This window comes from Dendrobates tinctorius, unplaced genomic scaffold (assembly GCF_039654945.1).
Source record: "Dendrobates tinctorius isolate UK_male_01 unplaced genomic scaffold, ASM3965494v1 ptg000143l, whole genome shotgun sequence".
In the NCBI taxonomy this organism is placed as follows: Eukaryota; Metazoa; Chordata; class Amphibia; order Anura; family Dendrobatidae; genus Dendrobates; species Dendrobates tinctorius.
The window spans coordinates 45,491,855-45,513,245 of NW_027361810.1; the positions used below are offsets into that span (position 1 = coordinate 45,491,855).

At 42.5% G+C, this 21,391-nt stretch overlaps 1 protein-coding gene across 3 annotated transcripts in view; it reads left to right on the forward strand.

Moving 5' to 3' along the window:
* The window catches only part of RAPGEF4 (Rap guanine nucleotide exchange factor 4), a 302,234-nt gene that overhangs the window by 31,449 nt on the left and 249,394 nt on the right, over window positions 1-21,391 (forward strand). For all 3 annotated transcript variants that reach the window (XM_073545898.1, XM_073545899.1, XM_073545900.1), the window contains exons 3-4: window positions 434-522; window positions 11,888-12,034. In XM_073545898.1, coding sequence (XP_073401999.1) covers window positions 434-522; window positions 11,888-12,034 — 236 coding nt within the window. The remainder of the gene's footprint in view (window positions 1-433; window positions 523-11,887; window positions 12,035-21,391) is intronic.

The following is a 21,391-nucleotide window of genomic DNA, read 5'->3' on the forward strand; positions in this document are numbered from 1 at the left end:
CATTTTCTTATTTTATTTTAAATAAATGCATGCATTGTGCACTTAATTTTTTTTTTCCAATTGGGTTTAATTTCAAACGTTGCATGTTTGGCTTCTACAGGCTGTTGCAATGTCTATCGCTGGCTGCAGAAGGAGTTAACTGAGATCCGTCAGATAGCTCATTCTAATCAGGCCTGTCTTTTTCTAACCTCTTCTCAGCTGAATTATAACCACAAACCACATCAACGATGAATGTGCAGGGAAACAAATAGCCTGTGAAAAGTCAAATGGTGCAAAATCTGTAATGAAACCCTATCATAAAAGTGATTTGTAGCCCCAAATACATACATTTTATGTAAAGAGAAATGTCACCAAAGGTAGCCAACCCCTTTAGCTGCCATGACAATGTTACATGCTGTAAGGTTGTAAAATAGCCGCTTTTCTTTGGTTACAGTATATCGTCAGGGTGACATTGGTACAAGCTGGTATGCGGTGCTCACCGGATCCTTGGATGTCAAAGTGACTGAGACAAACAGCCATCAGGTAAAGTTTGAGAGTTTAAAATATTGTAACCACAAGTTGTTAGTACAGGTTAGGCCGGGGTCACACTTGCGTGTGCAATGCGAGAAACTCGCGCATCAATACCCGGCACTGCCGCCGGCACTCGGGACCGGAGTGTGCGGCTGCATAGAAATACATGGAACCGCACAGTCCGGTCCGAGTGCCGGCGGCAGTGCTGGGTATTGATGCGAGAGACTCGCGTGAGTTTCTCTCATTGCACACGCAAGTGTGACCCCCATCCTTACATATGTTCAGGATTGTCGGCTTTATTTTAATAAATGTGTTGAAGACATTATTTTGTGGCATTTACTAATATATATGTATTACAGGTTCACCTCCTCCTTCCCCACAGACTGCACAGTTCTTCTGTTCTCATCTCATCCCTCCCATCAGTTCCTGGATCATTTTGCCACTTGGCTGCCACATTTTCTCTCCTGTGACATCCCTACCCTCATCATGGGCGAATTCAACATCCCCATTGCTCTTCCCCTCTCCCCATCTGCTACTCACCTTTTATCTCTAACCTCCTTGTTTGGCCTTTTGCAGCTTACTAATTCTCCAACGCATGAAGACGGGAACTCCCTCGACTTGGTCTTCTCTCGGCTTTGTGCAATGGATGATTTTGCAAACTCCCCTCTCCCGCTCTCTGACCACAACCTTCTTTCATTCTCTATCAAGAACTGCCAGGCTGCTCAGGTCACCCCCACTGTCCATATTTATAAAAACATACAGGCCATTAACACCCAGAAACTTATGAAGAACTTGCAGTCTTCATTGGCCCCTATCTCCTCCCTCTCATGTCCTGATTCTGCATTGAAGCATTACAATGAAACACTTCAAAGTGCCCTGGATGAATTTGCACCCCCTATAAATAGAACACCACAACGCAGACGGCGACAACCCTGGCACACGGTGCAAACACGTTTCCTGCAGCGGTGCTCCAGGTGCGCTGAACGTCTGTGGAGAAAATCCAACCTACCTGAAGATTTCATCCATTATAGGTTTATGCTTCGAAAATACAACACTGTCCTTCACCTCTCAAAACAAACCTATTTCAACACCCTCATCACTTCACTGTCCAATAACCCTAAACGTCTCTTTGACACTTTTCATTCTCTACTCAACCCAAGAGTACAGGCCCCTACCACGGAGCTTCGAGCTGACGATCTGGCCAATTACTTCAAAGAAAAAATTGACCAGATCCAACAGGAGATTATCTCCCAGTCATCTCATACCATGCCCTGTCCTCCCTCCCCCACTGCATCTAGCTCACTCTCTGACTTTGAACCAGTCACAGAAGAAGTAAGCAGGCTCCTTGAATCTTCCCGCCCAACCACTTGCACCAGTGACCCATTTCCGTCACATCTACTCCAGACCCTTTCCCCTGCTGTCACCCCTCGCCTAACTAAAATATTTAACCTCTCTCTCTCTTCTGGTATCTTTCCCTCCTCATTTAAGCATGCCATCATACATCCACTACTTAAAAAACCATCCCTCGACCAAAACTGTGGCGCTAACTATAGACCTGTTTCTAATCTTCCCTTCATCTCTAAACTTCTGGAACGCCTGGTCCACTCCCGTCTTATCCGCTATCTCTCAGAAAACTCTCTCCTTGACCCTCTCCAATCCGGTTTTTCCGCTCTTTACATTCTACTGAAACTGCCCTCACTAAAGTCTCTAATGATCTACTAACAGCTAAATCAAATGGTCATTACTCCATGCTAATTCTCTTGGATCTCTCTGCAGCATTCGACACTGTGGATCATCAGCTCCTCCTCACTATGCTCCGTTCCATTGTCCTCAAGGACACCGTTCTCTCCTGGTTCTCCTCCTATCTCTCTGACTGCTCCTTTACTGTATCTTTTGCTGGCTCCTCCTCCTCTCATCTTCCCCTTACTGTTGGGGTTCCTCAAGGATCCGTCCTAGGCCCCTTCCTTTTCTCTTTGTACACAGCCTCTATTGGTCAAACAATCAGTAGATTTAGTTCCCAGTACCATCTCTATGCTGACGACACCCAATTATACGCTTCTCCTGACATTACGCCAGCCTTTCTAGAAAACACCGGCAATTGTCTAAACGCTGTGTCTAACATCATGTCCTCACTATATCTGAAACTGAACCTGTCAAACACTGAACTTGTGTTTCCTCCCGATACTAATGTACCTATACCCGACATTGCCATTTCTGTGTGTGGTTCTACTATTACTCCCCAGCAACATGCCCGCTGTCTTGGGGTCATACTTGACTCTGAGCTTTCCTCTGTCCCCCACATCCGATCACTGGCTCGCTCTTGTTATCTGCACCTCAAAACCATTTCTAGAATTCGACCTTTTCTTACTTTTGACTCTGCAAAAACTCTGACTGTTTCTCTTATTCATTCTCGTCTCGACTATTGTAACTCCCTTCTAATCGGTCTCCCTGTTACCAAACTCTACCCCCTCCAATCTGTCTTGAATGCAGCTGCCAGGATCATATTCCTCGCCAATCGTTACACCGATGCCTCTACCTTGTGCCAGTCCTTACACTGGCTACCCATCCACTCCAGAATCCAGTACAAACTTATTACCCTCACCCACAAAGCTCTTCATTGCTCAGCACCACCCTACATCTCCTCCCTTGTTTCAGTATACCATCCTACTCGCGCCCTCCGTTCTGCTGATGACCTGAGGTTAGCATCCTCAATAATCAGAACCTCCCACTCCCGTCTTCAAGACTATACACGTGCTGCGCCAATTCTTTGGAATGCACTTCCCAGGTCAATACGATTAGTCCCCAATCCCCACAATTTTAAGCGTGCCCTGAAAACGCATTTATTCAGACTGGCCTACCACCTCAACACATTAACCTAATCTATCCCTATGTGGCACAGCCAAAAGTTTTTTACCATAACCAGGTTCCCCGCATCATGTTCCCACATGCTTTATGCATCCATTAGCCCTCTGCATCCATACAGTTACACACTTAACATTATGGCTGGTCCATATGATCAGGGCAACTGTTATCACCCACCTTTAATGTCTCCCTTTTTTCCTCATAGATTGTAAGCTTGCGAGCAGGGCCCTCATTCCTCTTGGTATCTGTTATGATCTATGTGATTATTGTTATGCTGTAATGTCTATCGTCTGTACAAGTCCCCTCTGAAATGTAAAGTGCTGCGGAATATGTCAGCGCTATAGAAATAAAATTTATTATTATTATTATATTCTCAGAATGTCTGCTGATGGAGACCCATGTGACCAGACCCGCCTATCTGCCTCCTCCAATAGAAAATCACTTCACACAGGTAAGCTGTTTTTCTATTGGAGGAGGCAAATGGGCAGGTCTGGTCACATGTTCCTCCATCAGCAGACATTCTGAGAACAATATAGCTGTGCAGCCTATGGGGAGGACCATAGTAACAAGCATTGGACGCTTCACACAGGAAGGAGAACTTAACCTGTAATTAGACCTTAACTAATCTCCCCAAATTAGTTTTGGGCAGATTCGCTCAATTTGGCCAGCAGATTCGATTTGGTCCAAATTGAAATTGTTCTGCGGATTCAACAAAGCATAATAAATGAAGGGGTAAAAGAGATGAAAAAAATAATAAAATACATTGTACTCATCTGTGATATTGGTCGCACTAAGTGCAAACCATATGGGATGTCATGTTGTTGCAGAATGCTGTGGCAGCCATACTGCGCAAATGTGCCTTGAATTTGGTATAAATCACAAAGTTTCACGAGCAAATGACCACCACACCATCACACCTCCCCCTCCATGCTTCACGGTGGGCATCATTCATCTGGAAACCCTCTGTTCATCTTTTCTGCATCTCACAAAATTCATGGTGGTTTATATCAATAATGTGAAATGTTGACTCATTAGAACCCAGTATAGATTTCAATTGTGGACAAACGCTTTACATTTCTTTCTTTCAAGAAAATACACAAAACATTAATGATAGAAATAACTTTGTTGGTGAACACATAAAGTAATAATTGCACAAAGGCTTCTATTTTGGGCCAGTTTACAAATTACTAATTTGCTCTTCTGTCAAGCCACGTAGCGTAAATGCTGCATCTTTTTATCTGTATTCTTTCTGCACCAGAATACGCAATAACAATCTTCTCTGTTTATTGCATTTTCTCCCTGCATTTTGTTTGTGTTTTTCGCATTTATTTTCTGCGATTTTGGGGCAGACTTGTAGAGGTTTTCATGTGTTTTTTTTTTAGTACGATAAAGCTTTGATTCAGCACTTAAAAACTGCCCATTTTACAAAAATGTTTCACGGTCTCTCCATTGAAGCTTTTAGAGAAAAAATGCACGAAAAAACTCACGGTCCTATAGCATCTGTAAAAGCATAGTGCAAAGTATGAGTTCTCATGAAATCTCATCCACTTTGCTTGGACATTGAAACTCAGCAGATTTTGTGCATAGAGAAATGCGGCAGAAAAAATAACTCGGTATTTACACTACACAGGAAAATGACTCAACTCTTTTGTAATTTTGAGTGATGAAGTGGCCTCTTTCCTCCACAAGGTGGCGACACATGGTCAGTTTATTTTGCTACTTTGTGTCTTGTCTTACCAGACCAGGATGATTGCAGTTATTGCATGACATAGAATGAACTTTATGTTAACATTGTTTTCCTTTTTCGAGTTCTCTCATTATGGTATTTCGACATTGCTTTATACTTTATAAACCATTTACTTTCATGTTAATTGTTCTGTTTTTTGTTGTCTTGTTTTTTTTTTTTGTTTTTTTTTTAGCTGTACATTTTTTTTTTTTTTAATTCTGCGACATTGGACTCATATACAGACTGTGGGAAACTGGCTTATAATATAGGCTTGTAAATTGGCTTTATAGGAATGGCGACGTTACAAAGAAAGTGATAAGTTAGCAAATACATTTCATGTATATGTATATTAAATTAGATCCAGAACTTCCCTGCTGCACCCCATTTGCATATTAGTGTCCCGGTCTCTATAAGTCAGTATCCATTTGACAAAATTTGCACTTTTTTGCTATAAAGAGTGACCCACCCGTTTTATTTGGAAAAATACCTTAAATATTTTTTTCCAGGGAATAAGAAGATTATTATTGGTTGCTTTAAAATATTTAGCCATTCCCTGTTTTAATATATTTAGGCATTCCCTAAGCATTTGGAGAAAAAAATTGTACAGAACCTTCAATTTTATGTCGGCGCTGCAGAGAAATAGAATATTTGCTGTCAGGTTCCACCAGTTTACTTCTCATCGCTGAGGTTCTCAGCAGCCGGACACCGTTTTCGAAATCTTTTATTTGCAGTATTCAACATATAGGAAACCATAGTTCAAAAGAATAAGGCTCCGGACACAGGTCCATTTAGGAGTTTCATTGCCGGAATAGACAAATTGGAATTCAGGTTCCAAAAGGACTCGTTGGCGAACTGATGTAAATGGAAGAAGACTTGTTTTATAATCAAATCATTTTAATTGAAAAAAAATGTGATATTTCAGTTTTTCTTTTTTAATAATCTCGCAAAAATTTCTCCATTTCTGTATTTTTTTCCGTCAAGATGGGGTGCAGAGTGTACATTAATGAGACAAAAATGAACTTTTTTGAATTTACCAAATGGCTGCAATGAAACAAAGAGTGAAAAATTTAAAGGGGTCTGAATGCTTTCCGTACCCACTGTATATATGTGAAACACAGAAAAACACAGTATAACCAACGTATAAAAATACTCACATGGGTCATGCACACAGTGAACAAGTCTGCAGGACAGTGTTCACACCACCAAAAGACTGAAACACAGAAAAACACAGTATAACAAACGTATAAAAATACTCTGTTGTAAAAAAATAACAGTAAACAGTGAGTGCTAGTAAAAAGATGATAATAAAACAGAGTATTTGGTTGAAAGGTTTTTTACAAAAAATGTATACTAAGCTGCTCTACCAAATGTCAAGGTATACCCATCTCAGAGCAGTCCCTAACTGATGTATTTAAAAACCTGACCATGTGTATGGTACCTATATGAGCAGGATTCAGACAGGTAATGTCTGATGTGGACACATTGTGGAAGATGGCTTATGTGTGCACGGTCCACAAGGGAGGGGTGGAAACCTCCCTAATCTTGCAGAAACAAGAAACCAATTGAATATAAACCCATCGGCCATCCACACTGAACAAGTCTGTAGGACAGTGTTCACACCACCAAAAGACTGAAACACAGAAAAACAGTATAACAAGCATACTTTCTAAAAATACACTGTTGTAAAAAATAACAGTAAACATCCCTCCCTTGTGGGCCGTGCACACATAAGCCGTCTTCCACAAAGACGTCTTGCTCTATTCTCTGTATCAGAGAACTCCGCTTCTGACGAAGATATGTCAGTTTCTATTGGTCTATTATTTCTGACCACCTGGACCATGTATGCTTTATTATATCTAAACTCTTGGAGATCTCTATTGTAGAGCTTATGTTTCCTCTCTTTGTTTGTTTAACCCCTTTCTGCCATCTGACGTACTATCCCGTCCATGGGACCTGGGCCCCTATGCCCATGGACAGGATAGTACGTCATAGCGATCAGCGGCGCTCACGGGGTGAGCGCCGCTGATCGCGGCCGGGTGTCAGCTGATTATCACAGCTGACACCCGACACTATGTGTCAGGGGCGGTCACGGACCGCCCCCGGAACGTTAACCCCTGGCACACTGCGATAAAACACGATCGCAGTGTACCGGGGGTTTAGGGAAGCATCGGCAGGGGAGGGGGCTCCCTCCGTGCTTCCCTGAGACCCCCGCAGCAGCGCAAAGTGCAGCACTGCTGCGGGGGCCTCCTTCCCTGCAGGTCCCCGGATCCAATATGGAGGCGGGGACCTTTGGGGGCCTGCAGGGAGGCAGCCTCCTCAGTGCCTGCAAAGCGCAGGCATGAGGAAGCTTGCTGCAGTGCCTGTGTGAGATCGCTGATCTGTAATGTGTCAGATCAGCGATCTCACACATGACAGTTATGTCCCCCCTGGGACAATGTAATAAAGTTAAAAGAAAAAAAAAGTGTAAAAATAATTTATAGACGAATCGCTAAATAAATAAAAAAAAAAAAATATTCCCTAATACATTCATTTTTGGAAATAAAAAAACCCAATAAAAGTACACATATTTAGTATCGCTGTGTCCGTAACGACCCGCCCTATAAAACTGTCCCATTAGTTAACCCCTTTAGCGAACCCCTTAAAAAATAAAAATAAAAACCAAAGCAAAAAATAATGCTTTATTATCATGCCGCCGAACAAAAAGTGCAATAACGCGCACTCAAAAAGACTGATATAAATATCCATGGTACCGCTGAAAACATCATCTTGTCCCGCAAAAAACAAGCCGCCATGCAGCATCATCAGCGAAAAAATAAAAAAGTTATTGCTCGCAGAATAAACCGATGCAAAAATAATTATTTTTTATATAAAATTGTTTTTATTGCATAAAACCGACAAAACGTAAAAAAAGACATAAATGAGGTATCGCTGTAACCGTACTGACCCGAAGAATAAAACCGCTTTATCAATTTTACCGCACGCGGAACTGTGTAAACGCACCCCCCAAAAGAAATTCTTGAAATGCTGATTTTTGTTCATTCTGCATCCCAAAAATCGGAGTAAAAAGCGATCAAAAAATGTCACGTGCCCGAACATGATACCAATAAAAACATCAACTCGTCCCGCAAAAAACAAGACCTGACATGACTCGGTGGGTCAAAATATGGAAAAATTATAGCTCTCAATATGTGGTGATGGAAAAACTATTTTTACAATAAAAAGCGTCTTTTAGCGTATGACAGCTGCCAAATATAAAAACCGCCATAAATAGTAAATCAAACCCCCCGTTATCACCCCTTAGTTAGGGAAAAATAATAACATTAAAAAAAAAATGTATTTATTTCTATTTTCCCGCTAGGGCTAGGGTTAGGGCTAGGGGTGAGATTAGGGTTAGGGGTGTGTTGGGGTTAGGGTTGGAGTTAGATTGGGGGTTTCCACTGTTTGGGCACATCAGGTGCTCTCCAAACGCAACATGGCGTCTGATCTCAATTCCAGCCAATTCTGCGTTGAAAAAGTCAAATGGTGCTCCTTCCCTTCCAAGCTCTGCCATGCCCCCAAACAGTGTTTTACCCCCACATATGGGGTATCAGTGTACTCAGGACAAATTGCAAAACAACTTTTGGGGTCCAATTTCTCCTGTTATCCTTGGGAAAATAAAAAAAGTTGGGGAAAAAATATCATTTTTGTGGAAAAATGATATGATTTTTTTATTTTCACGCCCGGGCGTTATAAACTTCTGTGAAGCACTTGGGGGTTCAAAGTGCTCACCACACATCTAGATAAGTTCCTTGGGGGAGTCTAGTTTCCAAAATGGGGTCACTTGGGGGGGTTTCCACTGTTTAGGTACATCAGGGGCTATCCAAAGGCAACATGACACCCGCAGACCATTCCATCAAAGTCTGCATTCCAAAACGTCACTACTTCCCTTCCGAGCCCCGACGTGTGCCCATACAGTAGTTTTCTCCCACATATGGGGTATCGGTGTACTCAGGACAAATTGTACAACAACTTTTGGGGTCCAATTTCTCCTGTTACTCTTGGGAAAATTTAAAAAATTGGTGACTAAAAGATTGTTTGTGGAAAAAATTAGATTTTTTTTATTTTCACGCCCGGGCATTATAAACTTCTGTGAAGCCCTTGGGGGTTCAAAGCTCTCACTACACATCTAGATAAGTTCCTTGGGGGGTCTAGTTTCCAAAATGGTGTCATTTCTCGGGGGTTTCCACTGTTTTGGCACATCAGGGGCTTTCCAAACGCGACATGGCATCCAATCTCAATTCCAGCCAAAAAGTCAAATGGCGCTGCTTCCCTTCCGAGCTCTGCCATGCACCCAAATAGTCGTTTACACCCACATATGGGGTATCAGCGTACTCAGGACAAATTGCACAATAACTTTTAGGGTCCTGTTACCCTTGGGAAAATAAAAATTGGGGGTGAAAACAAAAGATCATTTTTGTGGAAAAAATGATTTTTTAATTGTACTGCTGTACGTTATAAACTTCTGTGAAGCCCTTGTGGGTTCAAAGTTCTCACCACATATCTAGATAAGTTCCTTGGGGGGGTCTACTTTCCAAAATGGGGTTACTTGTGGGGGGCTTCCACTGTTTAGGCGCATCAGAGGCTCTCCAAACATGACTTGGCGTCCGATCTGAATTCCAGCCAATTTTGCATTGAAAAAGTCAAACAGCGCTCCTTCCCTTCTGAGCTCTGCCATGCGCTGACACAGTTGTTCCCCCCCCACATATCAGGTATCAGCATACTCAGGACAAATTGGACAATAAATTTTGCAGTCCAATTTCTCCTGTTACCCTTGGTAAAATAAAAAAAATTGGACCTGAAGTACTTTTTTTTGCGAAAAAAAAGTTAAATGTTCATTTTTTTTTTAAACATTCAAAAAATTCCTGTGAAGCACCTGAAGGGTTAATAAACTTCTTGAATGTGGTTTTGAGCACCTTGAGGGGTGCAGTTTTTAGAATGTTGTCTCCTTTGGGTATTTTCTATCATATAGACCCCTCAAAGTGACTTCAAATGTGATGTGGTCTGTAAAAATAAAATGGTGTTGCAAAAATGAGAAATCGCTGGTCAACTTTTAACCCTTATAGCTTCCTAACAAAAAGAAATTTTGGTTCCAAAATTGTGCTGATGTAAAGTAAACATGTGGGAAATGTTACTTATTAAGTTTTTTGAGTGCCATATCTGTGTAACTTAAGGGCATAAAAATTCAAAGTTGGAAAATTGCAAAATTTTCAAATGTTTTGCCAAATTTCCGTTTTTTTCACAAATAAACACAAATTGTATCAATGAAATTTTACAACTAACATGAAGTACAATATGTCTCGAGATAACAATGTCAGAATTACTGGGATCCATGGAAGCGTTTCAGAGTTATTACCGCATAAATGTACAGTGGTAAGAATTGTAAAAATTGGCCCGGTCATGAACGTGCAAACCACCCTTGGGGGTTAAGGGGTTAATCTGTTAATTCATGGCAAAAAGTAAAATTGCCGTGAGTTTGATAAAGCTTTCAAAAAATCACCTTTTTATTAAAGATTAAAAAAATACAATAGTAGTAAATTAAAATATTTAGCCATAACCTGCACATATTGTATTGCTAAATATAAATTTATGGCACAAAACCATAAAAAGAATGATGCTAAAAATACAAGTTTTCTTATGACTCAGTCGGTTAAAAAGTTAAACAAAATATGGCTTATAAATATGGAAATCCAAAATAGGACAGACTTTGTTGGTCCCAGTAGTCCTGGCATCCAGCTGAAAAGGGACATTTTGGAAAACCATTGTAATCTGTCCTCTGCCAGTTATATGCGGTATGTAATAATGACTAGCTAAGGCCGGTTTCACATTTGCGCTTCAGGGCGCAGCGACGGCCTGCGAACGGCCGCAGCTAAGCCCCGCCCCCTGCCGCGCCTCCGCCGCTAGCTCCGCCTCCGGGCGCATGATGCTGCATGCGTCATGCGTCCCCTATCTTTATCACTGAGGACGCAGGCCGTGCGCAGTATGCGTTTTTGCGGCGCCTGCGTCCTTTTGACGGTGCGCCGACCAGCGCCAAACGCAACCTGTTGCAATTTGGTTGCGCTCGGTGCACCGTCAAAAGGACGCAGGCGCCGCCAAACGCATATTACGCACGGCCTGCGTCCTCAGTGATAAAGATAAGGGGACGCATGCAGCGCCATGTGCCCGGAGGCGGAGCTACCGGCGGAGGCGCGGCAGGGGGCGGGGCTTAGCGGCGGCCGTGCGCAGGCCGTCGCTGCGCCCTGAAGCGTAAATGTGAAACCGGCCTAAGATGGACAGGTCTCTTCTCACAATACTCCTTCTAGGTGTCGTGTTCAGCTGGATGCCAGGTACAGTATACAGCAGCCCATACAATGACTGAGCTGATTGGAAAGTTAACAAAATATGGAATATGTAAACCCAAAACGGGCCAGAACTTGTGGGGTAAACCCCCACTTTACAGCTCCCAGTAGGACTGGCATCCAGCTTGACCGGAATTTTTGGAAGGCCATTATGATCTGTTGTCTGCCAGATACTGTAAGTAATAATAACTAGCTGAGAGCAACTCCCAGACAGGACTCTTCTCACAATACTCCTTCTAGGTGTCGTGTTCAGCTGGATGCCAGGTATAGCATACAGCAACCCTACAATGTGCTTCCAAGTTGCTTGGTCTAGCTTTAAGCTTTTTACTATTGCCATCATTTTGATGCCAGGTGTCTGTGGGCTCTTGGCACTTCATCACAGTGTTTGGATAATTACTTTCCACTTTTGCTCTAGGATGCAGTCATCATATGTACGCTGGGAGTTGGCACTGCTTTTGGAGAGTCAATACTGGATAACACACCCCGACATGCCACCATTGTTACAAGGGAGAACAGTGAACTCTTACGGATCGAACAGAAGGACTTTAAAGCTCTGTGGGAGGTAGGCATTGCTACAACTCGGCTGTGCGACTCTTTCTATACGTCTGCTGCCATATTTACATGTCATCGTTGACGAGGTTTACTGACATTCACCGAAGGAAAACACTTCACAGAATTATGCAAATGCATTTGACAATTTCCATATGGTGATGGTTCTTACAAGTGTATATATGTTTATAATGTGGCATATGAGAACTGTAAATAACAAATGGAGATGCAGAAAGTAACAGTTGCGGGAGGATGTCAGATCGCAGTGCACAAAGCGTTTTTCTTTTTTCTGTTTCAGCTGTGGGGACATATGTAATGCTTGGAAATGGATTCTATTTGGGTAAAGTGTCTGTCGTTTCATATCAGCGGCAGACGTGTGATTTAATAAGGATCTGATGTCAAGAATGTCCAAATGTAAAGGAGCGAAGCATAAAATGTTACAACCCTGCAGCATTCCAGTACATGGTGGGCGCTAATTTTACTGAAAGGGTTGTCCTTTTTTGATAGGAAAGGGAATAACGTATTGATCACTGAGGATCACCAGGATGGAGGTCTGCAAAGCCCCATCTTAATGGATCAGAGGTTGAGCATGCTGACCTCCACTTTATTCTCTCTCTATTGGACTGCTGGAGATGGTTGCGCCCTGTATTCCGTTGGTGCACATGCGCTTGCTCCGCTTCATTCAGGCAGAACTTTGCAGAGCCCCATTTTTGTGATCGCTGGGGTCTAATCTCCCATAGCTGAGTTTGATACGCAAAAGAGACTAAAGAGACTAAATTAATACATGCACCTGAGTTAAAAAAAAAAAAAAAATTATATCTGAATATTTCCAATAAACTCTACGATTCAGCATGGCGTCCGTCTTAAAATCAGACAACCAATGGGTTTTTGAGTTCCCAATTTTTTGCTCTACTATCAGGCAGCTATGACAGTTCAATTTTCTATTTTACTCGGGTGGCACACTGATTAATTACTTTTAGGGGTGCACCTCCAAAGGTGACATGCTGCAGGTATGGCGGACCTGTGCGCGGGTATCTTGCTTCTGTTCTCCGGGTATATAACTTGGCCGGTACGATCATTCATTCTCTCATTATTAGGGAGAAGCGGTGTTGCATCACAAATCATCCATGCTCACTTGGTCTCAATACAGACTACTCACATTTCTCTTTATGGCGGTGAAGCAAACAATAGTCCAAGTTTACAGGATCGGTGTTTATCCATATTTGCTTTATTCCCAGCGTACAGACATAATAAAGCGGGATTATAATTTTGCCATCACCTGAAGTCATACCGCAGCTGAGTATTTTCTAACCTTATAGTGAAACTAATGGGAAAAATGCATAAAATCTCTTGCCATAACTAGAGCTTGTGGCTTAAAAAAAAAAAAAGCACGGACCCTAAAAATGCACCAATAGTAAAAGCTCCACAAATAGCTGCACTATTTGTCCTGAATTTTATATTTCCATTCTGGCTTCAAGGTTACATAAGGGTACAGCTTTTTTTTTTTAGATAATCAGCAAAAAGTGCAACAAAAATGCCAAAATGAAAAAAACCCAAAACTTTATTATTAAGTGTTTTGTTTGAATTTGGCCATGTGGTGGAATTTGGTCAGTAAATTAGATTTTCATAAGGCTAGATGCAGACAAGCGTATTTTGTGATTCAACAAAATATCGGATCGCATTCAGACCAATGTTAGCCTATGGGGCCATTGACATGTCAGAGTTTTTTCCTCGGTCAGGGACCGTACGAGGAAAAAAAAATCACTGCCTGCTCAAGTTTGATCCTTTATTCAGATCACACTCGGACATGTAAGTCAATGAGTTCATAGGAAGCATCAGCCTGCACTTGGATGACATCTGAGCACAGTCCAATTTCCGCGCACTGACAGAATGGAGAAGATGGAGACATTTTTAGGATGTGAGGTCTTTCAAGACCATATAGAATTTTGAAAGTTTATGGAAAAAGATTAAACACCTTGCCACTTACTTGCCTGGTCCCCTCTGCCTTCTGCCTTTTCTTTAATTATCCACTCTGCCCGACGTCCTCTTCCTCCATCTCCATCTTGTGCCAAAGCTACTGGTGCCAAGTACAAGTAGGACTCTGACTTAACAACACACATTGTGATATTATGGCTTTCCAATGTGTGTTGCCCAAAGACTAGTCAATGCCTTGGCTTGGCTGCCGGATGTCTACCTCCCTGTCTACTTGGCACTGGGAGTTTTGGCAAAAAGTGAAGATGGAGGCGTGAGTTATTCGTTCTTTTCCTAACCTTCTGAATTGCACAAAGTGAATCGCCAACCCCCCCCCCCCCCCCCACAATCCATTTTTTTTTTTTTTTTTTTATATTCGAAATAAAGTCAATTTGGCTTAAACCAATTTACTCGTTTCTAAACCTTAGTGCTTCTGTTATAATGCAACTCCCTCTGTGGCCAAGACACCAAGCCTAGTCTTATTTTATTGTAAGCTGGGTTTATTGGAAAAAAAATGAGCATGCAAGCAGATGTGACTATTGAGGGCAAAAAAATGTGCCGTAAGCAGGATTGGGTGAAAATCCTTACTAAAGAGATCGCCAGTGAGAAGCTTTCACATCATTCGAGATGTGCAGCTAGTGGGCTTGTAAAAGGAAATAATTTATACATGATTGGACAGCTCGTCGGCCTGTAACAAGGTTCTGTAACCACGTTCCGCTTTCAAGACCTCAACCAAAGCTCGAAAGCAGCTGAAAGGCATAATGGAGTTGTCCTGGCATCTCAGGTCAGAGACTGCTAAAACATTCATAGGATGAGTGGACAGTTTACCATTGGACGTATTTCAGAATTACAATTCATTTTGACGTATATCTACCGGGAGGTCGGCGGAATTCTTTGTCTTTCTACATGACATGTCTTGTGGGGTCACCTATGGACAAAAGAAACCAAAGGTTCTGAGGGAAGCAGACGAAATGTGAGCGTTCACTACTTTTCGTTGCGCTGTGCTGTAAAATGTAGGGCAAGAAACACAGCCTGGCGTAGTGTGTTATTTCTGGAGTGGCCTTGGCAGCAACTGTCTAGAAATATCTTGTCAAAAGGATGCTGACAAGACAGAAAAAGATGCATTAAGTTGGAGTAGAATGGTTTACTCTAAAGAATTACGTGCTAAAGAGACTGAACTTGGAGTATTACCTACATTGGAAGAAATATGGAAGCATTGTAGCTCCAATCTAATTTTTTAAACATTCATTTTCATAAACCTGCAGAAAGACACAATGACCTGCAGGTGGCACCTCAACCGGAAGACATTTTTTGGTCTGTGTTCATGAGCTCATGAAATACATTTACATTTGACCAGCTTGCTTTTTCTGGAATTGCCTGCGCCCCCGACTACCAATGTGCGAAAATTTCGAACGGGCCAAGCTAGTCTAATTTTAATTTAAAACGGTTACTATGTAAGATGTGGGATTCGTCCTTTAGTTGGGGCTGGGCTTAATAATAGTGGGTAAAATAAGCAGTTGCTTTAGTTGGAACTTGGCTTTAAGACCCTTTTTCCTAAATCGTTGTCATCAAGGATTCCCGACATGTTGATCTCATTTGATGCATATTGTGCAAAAATAGGAAATTTAGCAAAACACTCCAAAATGACAGCCATTAGGTGTCTCCCATCTAATTTGCTGTTCATTGACAGATATTAATTTTTTTATATGGCTCTGAAAGTATTGACAGAGACACAAAGACAGATTGTCTTTGGCTGATGTAACAAAGAGGCGAGCCATTGAACAAAAGCTGGCACAATCCATTCTTGTGAGTCACTGGAAGAAAGTTACAGCACCAATAGTACTGGCAGAATGCTAAAAAGAAGGGCAAAGGTTATTATGAAGGGAGTGGATGGAGGTGATCTGTGATGTTTCCTGCAAATCAGTTGGCCACAAGAAAAATAGCCGCCAATACTTCCAAGACAGTGATAGTGTTCAAATACTATCACTCACTAGGCAGTTTTGTGCATCTTTATGGTACCCATTTTTCTACTAGTCACCCGATTTGATTAGCCATTGTGAACTACCCACACCAACCATGAGTTGAGATGGGCGAACCCGAACAGTAAAGTTCGGCATTCCTACCGAACACCTACTGTTTGGGCACGGACCCCGAACATGGACTTCTTCATGAAGTTTGTGTTACTGTTCGGGTTCAGCACCCGAATATCGGGTGTTTCCCACGCTGTCATCTGCATGACAGCAAGAGACACATCGGCGGTTCTGATCTGCGGTAAGATTATTACCACTGGTCAGAGCATTGCAGCTCCCTACCTGTCAGATGACAGCGTGAGTACGCACCTGTGACTGGTGGGAAAAAGTTTACCTCCGGTCACAGGCGCCAACTGATGAGACTACTGCTACCGGCCAGTCCTTGCACTGTGTTCTGTGCTTAGTCCAATTTATACGACCATCTGACTGCTCTCTAAGGGGATATTCTAATTTTTTGGATTTGTTGGAGTAATTTCTGTGACTGTCCCATTCATCTAAATATGGCTTACAGAACTCCACATGTTTCTTAAGGAGACAACCCAATTTAGAGTAATGGCTTTCTTGTAACCAATTTGCCATGTGTGAATACATCTCAGAATCTCCCTGTGGCATTGTTTTGTGTTTTTATTTGACTGAAATATTTTACTATATTCTAAAAAAAGGCATTAAAAGTCAACTGAAGCAGAAACTGAACTGCAAGTAAAAATAGAAAAAAAAAAAACAATTTGGGCCCAAAATGCGTCATAATAAGTTTAGTTGTTCTTCATGGATATCATGTTATTTGATTTCTTCTGTCTCCCAAAAGACTGAATATTGTATCCAAGGCAGCTCCCTTTCAGAAAGTAGAAACCACTTTTAATACTACAGAGACCGATCGTCTGAGCAGTCTGTTTCCTTCCTTACTGTACACAGAAGTCTGAGCACTCATGTCACGAAGAATGTTAAATTTAGAATTCTTTAGCAGTCTTTGCTGAACTTCCATTCAAGTATGACTGACTTTTAAAATATGCTATGTACTGTATGTGAGAAATATAGATTTTGGAGGTCAAATAGTCACCAGTTCTTCAGATTAATGATTTTGTTATCTATAAATAGGAAGATTTATGAAGCTAAATACTTCAAAATTCTTGTATAATTTTTGAAAAAAATGCAGTAGTTCTGGAATTATATTTTTTATTTGAGGGAACCTGTAACTAGAGGGCTGTCACTTGCTCAAAGAAATCCCTGTGCTCCCCTAATTCTCAAGATTTTTTCCATTTTGCTCTGCATCGCTCGATTGCAGAGATATTCACGTTTGTTGCTTTTGGAGCACAGTATGTGAAATCTCTGCTTGCAGACCAACTGGATGTTTCTTCAGAGTCTTCTGAGGGGCTTGTGCTTTAGCCCCCCCTCCCCCTTCCATATACTGCCGATCACAGCTTCTGAGACTGCTGAGCTCTGATTGGCAGTATATGTGAGGTGAGGACAAGTGTACACTCCGGCGAAGGTTCTGAAGAAACATTAAGTTAAACTACAAGCAGAGATTTCACATGCTGTGCTCCAAAAGCAACATATGTGAATATCTCTGCAATGGAGCGATGCAAAGCAAAATGTAAAATAGACAGAATTACAAAGGTATAAACTTTTTTGGATAAGTGATAAGTCCTCTTCAAATAGTTTTTTATCTAGTGACGTACTAATTCAACTGAGAATGGAGATGCAGAGGTTTTTGCTAGATCCTTCTGTATTGGAACTTCATTTTTTTTCTCCCTTAGAAATTGGATCACTCCTTCACAATGTAGGCACAATAGATAAATTAATTCTGAACCTTTGAAGATATCTAATTTATTCACAGTCAATCAAGAAGTTATTTTTACTTTTTGAATGTAGTTTTACTTAAAATGTAGTTTATTTTTTTTTGCCCGAAAAGAATTACTTTTTCCAGCTGTATTCAGGTCCACAATGCGCTGGCTCCGATGTAGTTATCAATTTATCACAGGTGAATTATACTAGGCTGCGCACAGACACTTGCTAATATAGCCCATGAATATATCTAATTATTTAAAAAAGATTGAGTTTAGGAACGGTGAGTTTACCAGCTGATTCAATGCCCTGGGGGATTTCTAGATTGCTTAAGTTTTATCTTGACTTTCCCTATAAAACTAGGAATAATTATCACCATCTATTTAATGTGAATAGTGAAGAGCCCTTCTCTGTTAATGAGGAGCTCAGAGAGTGTTGATGGGATTATATTTCCCACACTAGACCTGTTATATTGTTATAAATTTCATTATACTCAGGATCTTGGCAATTTTAACCACAATTTTTCAGAAATTGTTGAATATTGTAGCATATGAAGTATTAGTCATTGAAGCTCTAATTATATGTGAATACACTTATTTTTCCATTTTTTTTTAACAATTACTGTCCACCTTTAAAAAAAACAAATAAGCTGTAGTATTAGAACTATAAAGCCCAGCATAAGTTCTGCTATAACACATTCAGAGCACTTGAACAATCACTAAGCTCTGGACAGTGAGAGCCGTGATTAGGAAACATGTTGTTAAAACAGCTGGACTGTTGATTTATAACTATCTTTTCAGAAGATGAGAGGGAGGTGAGCAGATAATTGCTATATAGAAATCAATGGACAGAAGAGAAGTGACTGGGATATTAAGAGTTAACCCCTCTCCTGCAATGTAACTACTGTGCACTCCGCCATGTTTTATAGGCCAAGCTCAATGGGGACAAGCTGTACACTATATGAGATAAAAGCTTTCGTTGCAAGAAAATGGCGACAGATAGAAAAAACAAATCGGCTGCAAAATTGCTTCTTTTCATGCTGTCTTGCTAACCTGTTCAGGTTAAACACTACCTGTGACTGCAGACTTGTGAATTCTTAGAGTTCACACAGTGCACACTTCAATGATTCACTTGTATTGAGCGAGGCCATGTACATCTAGTCGGAATGTGGCTGTGAGTATGCATATTGCCTGGTCTTGTCACTGGGCGCACTCTGCACGCTGTGAGTATTCACATGTCTGCAGTCACAAAGAATGACTGTAGACTACAACCTCAAGCCTGGACAATCCCTTTAAAGTAATTTAAAAACTTGATAACACTCCTTTAATTTTAAGGCTCTATGCTAGAGATGAACAATGAAGTTTATGCTGTCCTGACCCGATTTCCTTTCCTGTTCCCAGTTTCAGCCAGTCCTCACATTTACACATTAACATACTCTAGCATGCACACTTGGCCCCACAATATCATGACTTTGCAGCGCAACGCATGTCAGTAAGCACCATGGTTGCCCAGGATGCCAAACACAGAAGTGAAGACTAAATGCTCCACAGAGAATCAAACTGCATGCCGGATTTTGATTAACGCCTACTTCGTCATAATCTGGAAATGATGATTACAAATAAGGGTATTTAGTTGATAAGTTTTTTGCAAAAAATGTATACTAAGCCGCTCTACCAAACGTCAAGGTGTACCCATGTCCGAGCAGTCCTAACCGATGTATTTAAAAACCTGATCATGTGTATAGTACCTGTATAAGGCTACTTTCAGACATCCGTCTTTTGTGTTCCGGCGCCGTGCGGTGAAAAGCCGTACTGCGGCGTGCAGTGCTGACACCGGATGTATGTGCGCGTCCGGATACGGAGTCGTGAAGATTTAAAGGAGCCAGACCGCAAAGAGGGCGAGAGACGCAGACAGGTATGATAATGCGGGGGACGGGAGGAGAGAGATCCGGGGGACGGGAGGAGAGAGAGAGATCCTGGGGACGGGAGGAGAGAGAGAAAGAGAGAGAGATCCAGGGGACGGGAGGAGAGAGAGAGATATCCGGGGGACGGGAGGAGGGAGAGAGAGACAGAGAGTGAGAGAGACTTTTTCCTGCAGACGGCAGTCACTTATGGGGTTAAATCACAAAGTGTCCGGGCATGCTCTGTTCGGAAAACCATTCCGGCGTTGTCAAAACACAGAAAAACACAGTAAAACAAACGTATAAAAATACGTTTGTTTTACTGTGTTTTTCTGTGTTTTCAGTCAGTGCCGGGGGCTTGGTCACAGCCGCTGCTCACTATGTATTGAGCGGTGATTGAAGCCGCACCTCTAGAACTGAAAGTCTGAGATTGGCGTGAGGAATAAAGCATTTTTCTCTAGCAACCTTCCACGACAGCATAGGAGGTTGTCTCCATGCCCTAATGGGGGACAGGAAGCACGAGAGGTTAAAAGGTCCCTCCCACCTCCCTCTCACCAGTGTCTTTCCTGTCCCCCATGGGGCATGGAGAGGTTCAGTATGCTGTGTGGCCGGCAGCTGCAGCGTACCTGTAATTTCTTAAGTCGAGCAGTGGTGGGCGGTGGCGCTACCTCCGCTCCTCCATGCTGCTCCCGTCTTCTTAGAACATGGGACCTTCCTGCACGCCGTGCGGGAAGTGACGTCACGCGCGGGTCACTTCCGGGGTTATGTATGACGGTTTCCTGTCATGGCGGCCCCCATTCAGCTGCCGGTGTGTGGAGCTCGCCAGCGCTTGCTGTGCCTGCCCCGGGAAATGAAAAGACTGCCCTGAGGGCGGGGTTAACTCCTTATTAACCCGCCAGAAGACGCCGACAGGTAAGACAAAATCCCCTGTCAGCATGGACGGTTCTTCCTGCCCTGCGTCTGCAGAGCCCAGCGCTGCCCCAGCCACAGTGAGTGTTACCTGGGGTGGGTCCTAGTGGTGCGATCCGGGTATAGAGGTCCTCAAAATGCTTCTCCCCCTTCCTTTTTAGGGAGAAAAGTCTGCTCACAAAAGCACCAATACCACCAGCAAGTCGGCCAAATGTGCCATATGCAGTGCAAAACTTCCCTCAAATTGGGTGAAAAAACTGTGTCAGGCTTGCACGGACAGGGTGGTCAGGGCTGAGCACCCGTCACTGATTGACGAAATCCGCAGCCTGGTTACTCATCAGGTCCAGACTTCTCTGGCTGCCCTGTCTCCCCCTCCACCACCTCCACTTCCTCCGATTGTGGGCTCACCACCCCCAAAAAAACGGAAGATTCAGAAAGGTCATACAATTCAGGCTCCGGAAATTGGGAACAACCGGGAACCTCTAAATCAGCCGAAACTAGGAGATACCTCCTTTCCACGGAATATGTGGAGGAGCTGGTCGGTGCAGTACGTGCCACGATGGGCCTAGAGGAGGAACCCGTTGCGCAGTCAGCACAGGACCGCATGTTCGGGGGATTTGAGGGACCCAAACGAACAGGTTTTCCAGTACATAGGAGCATAGTAGATATGATCTCCCAGTAATAGGAGTACCCAGAAAAGCGCTACTCGGCCCCTTCGGAACTCAGGCATAGGTTCCCCCTGGAAGGAGAGGAATTTAAATGGGACATCCCAAGGGTT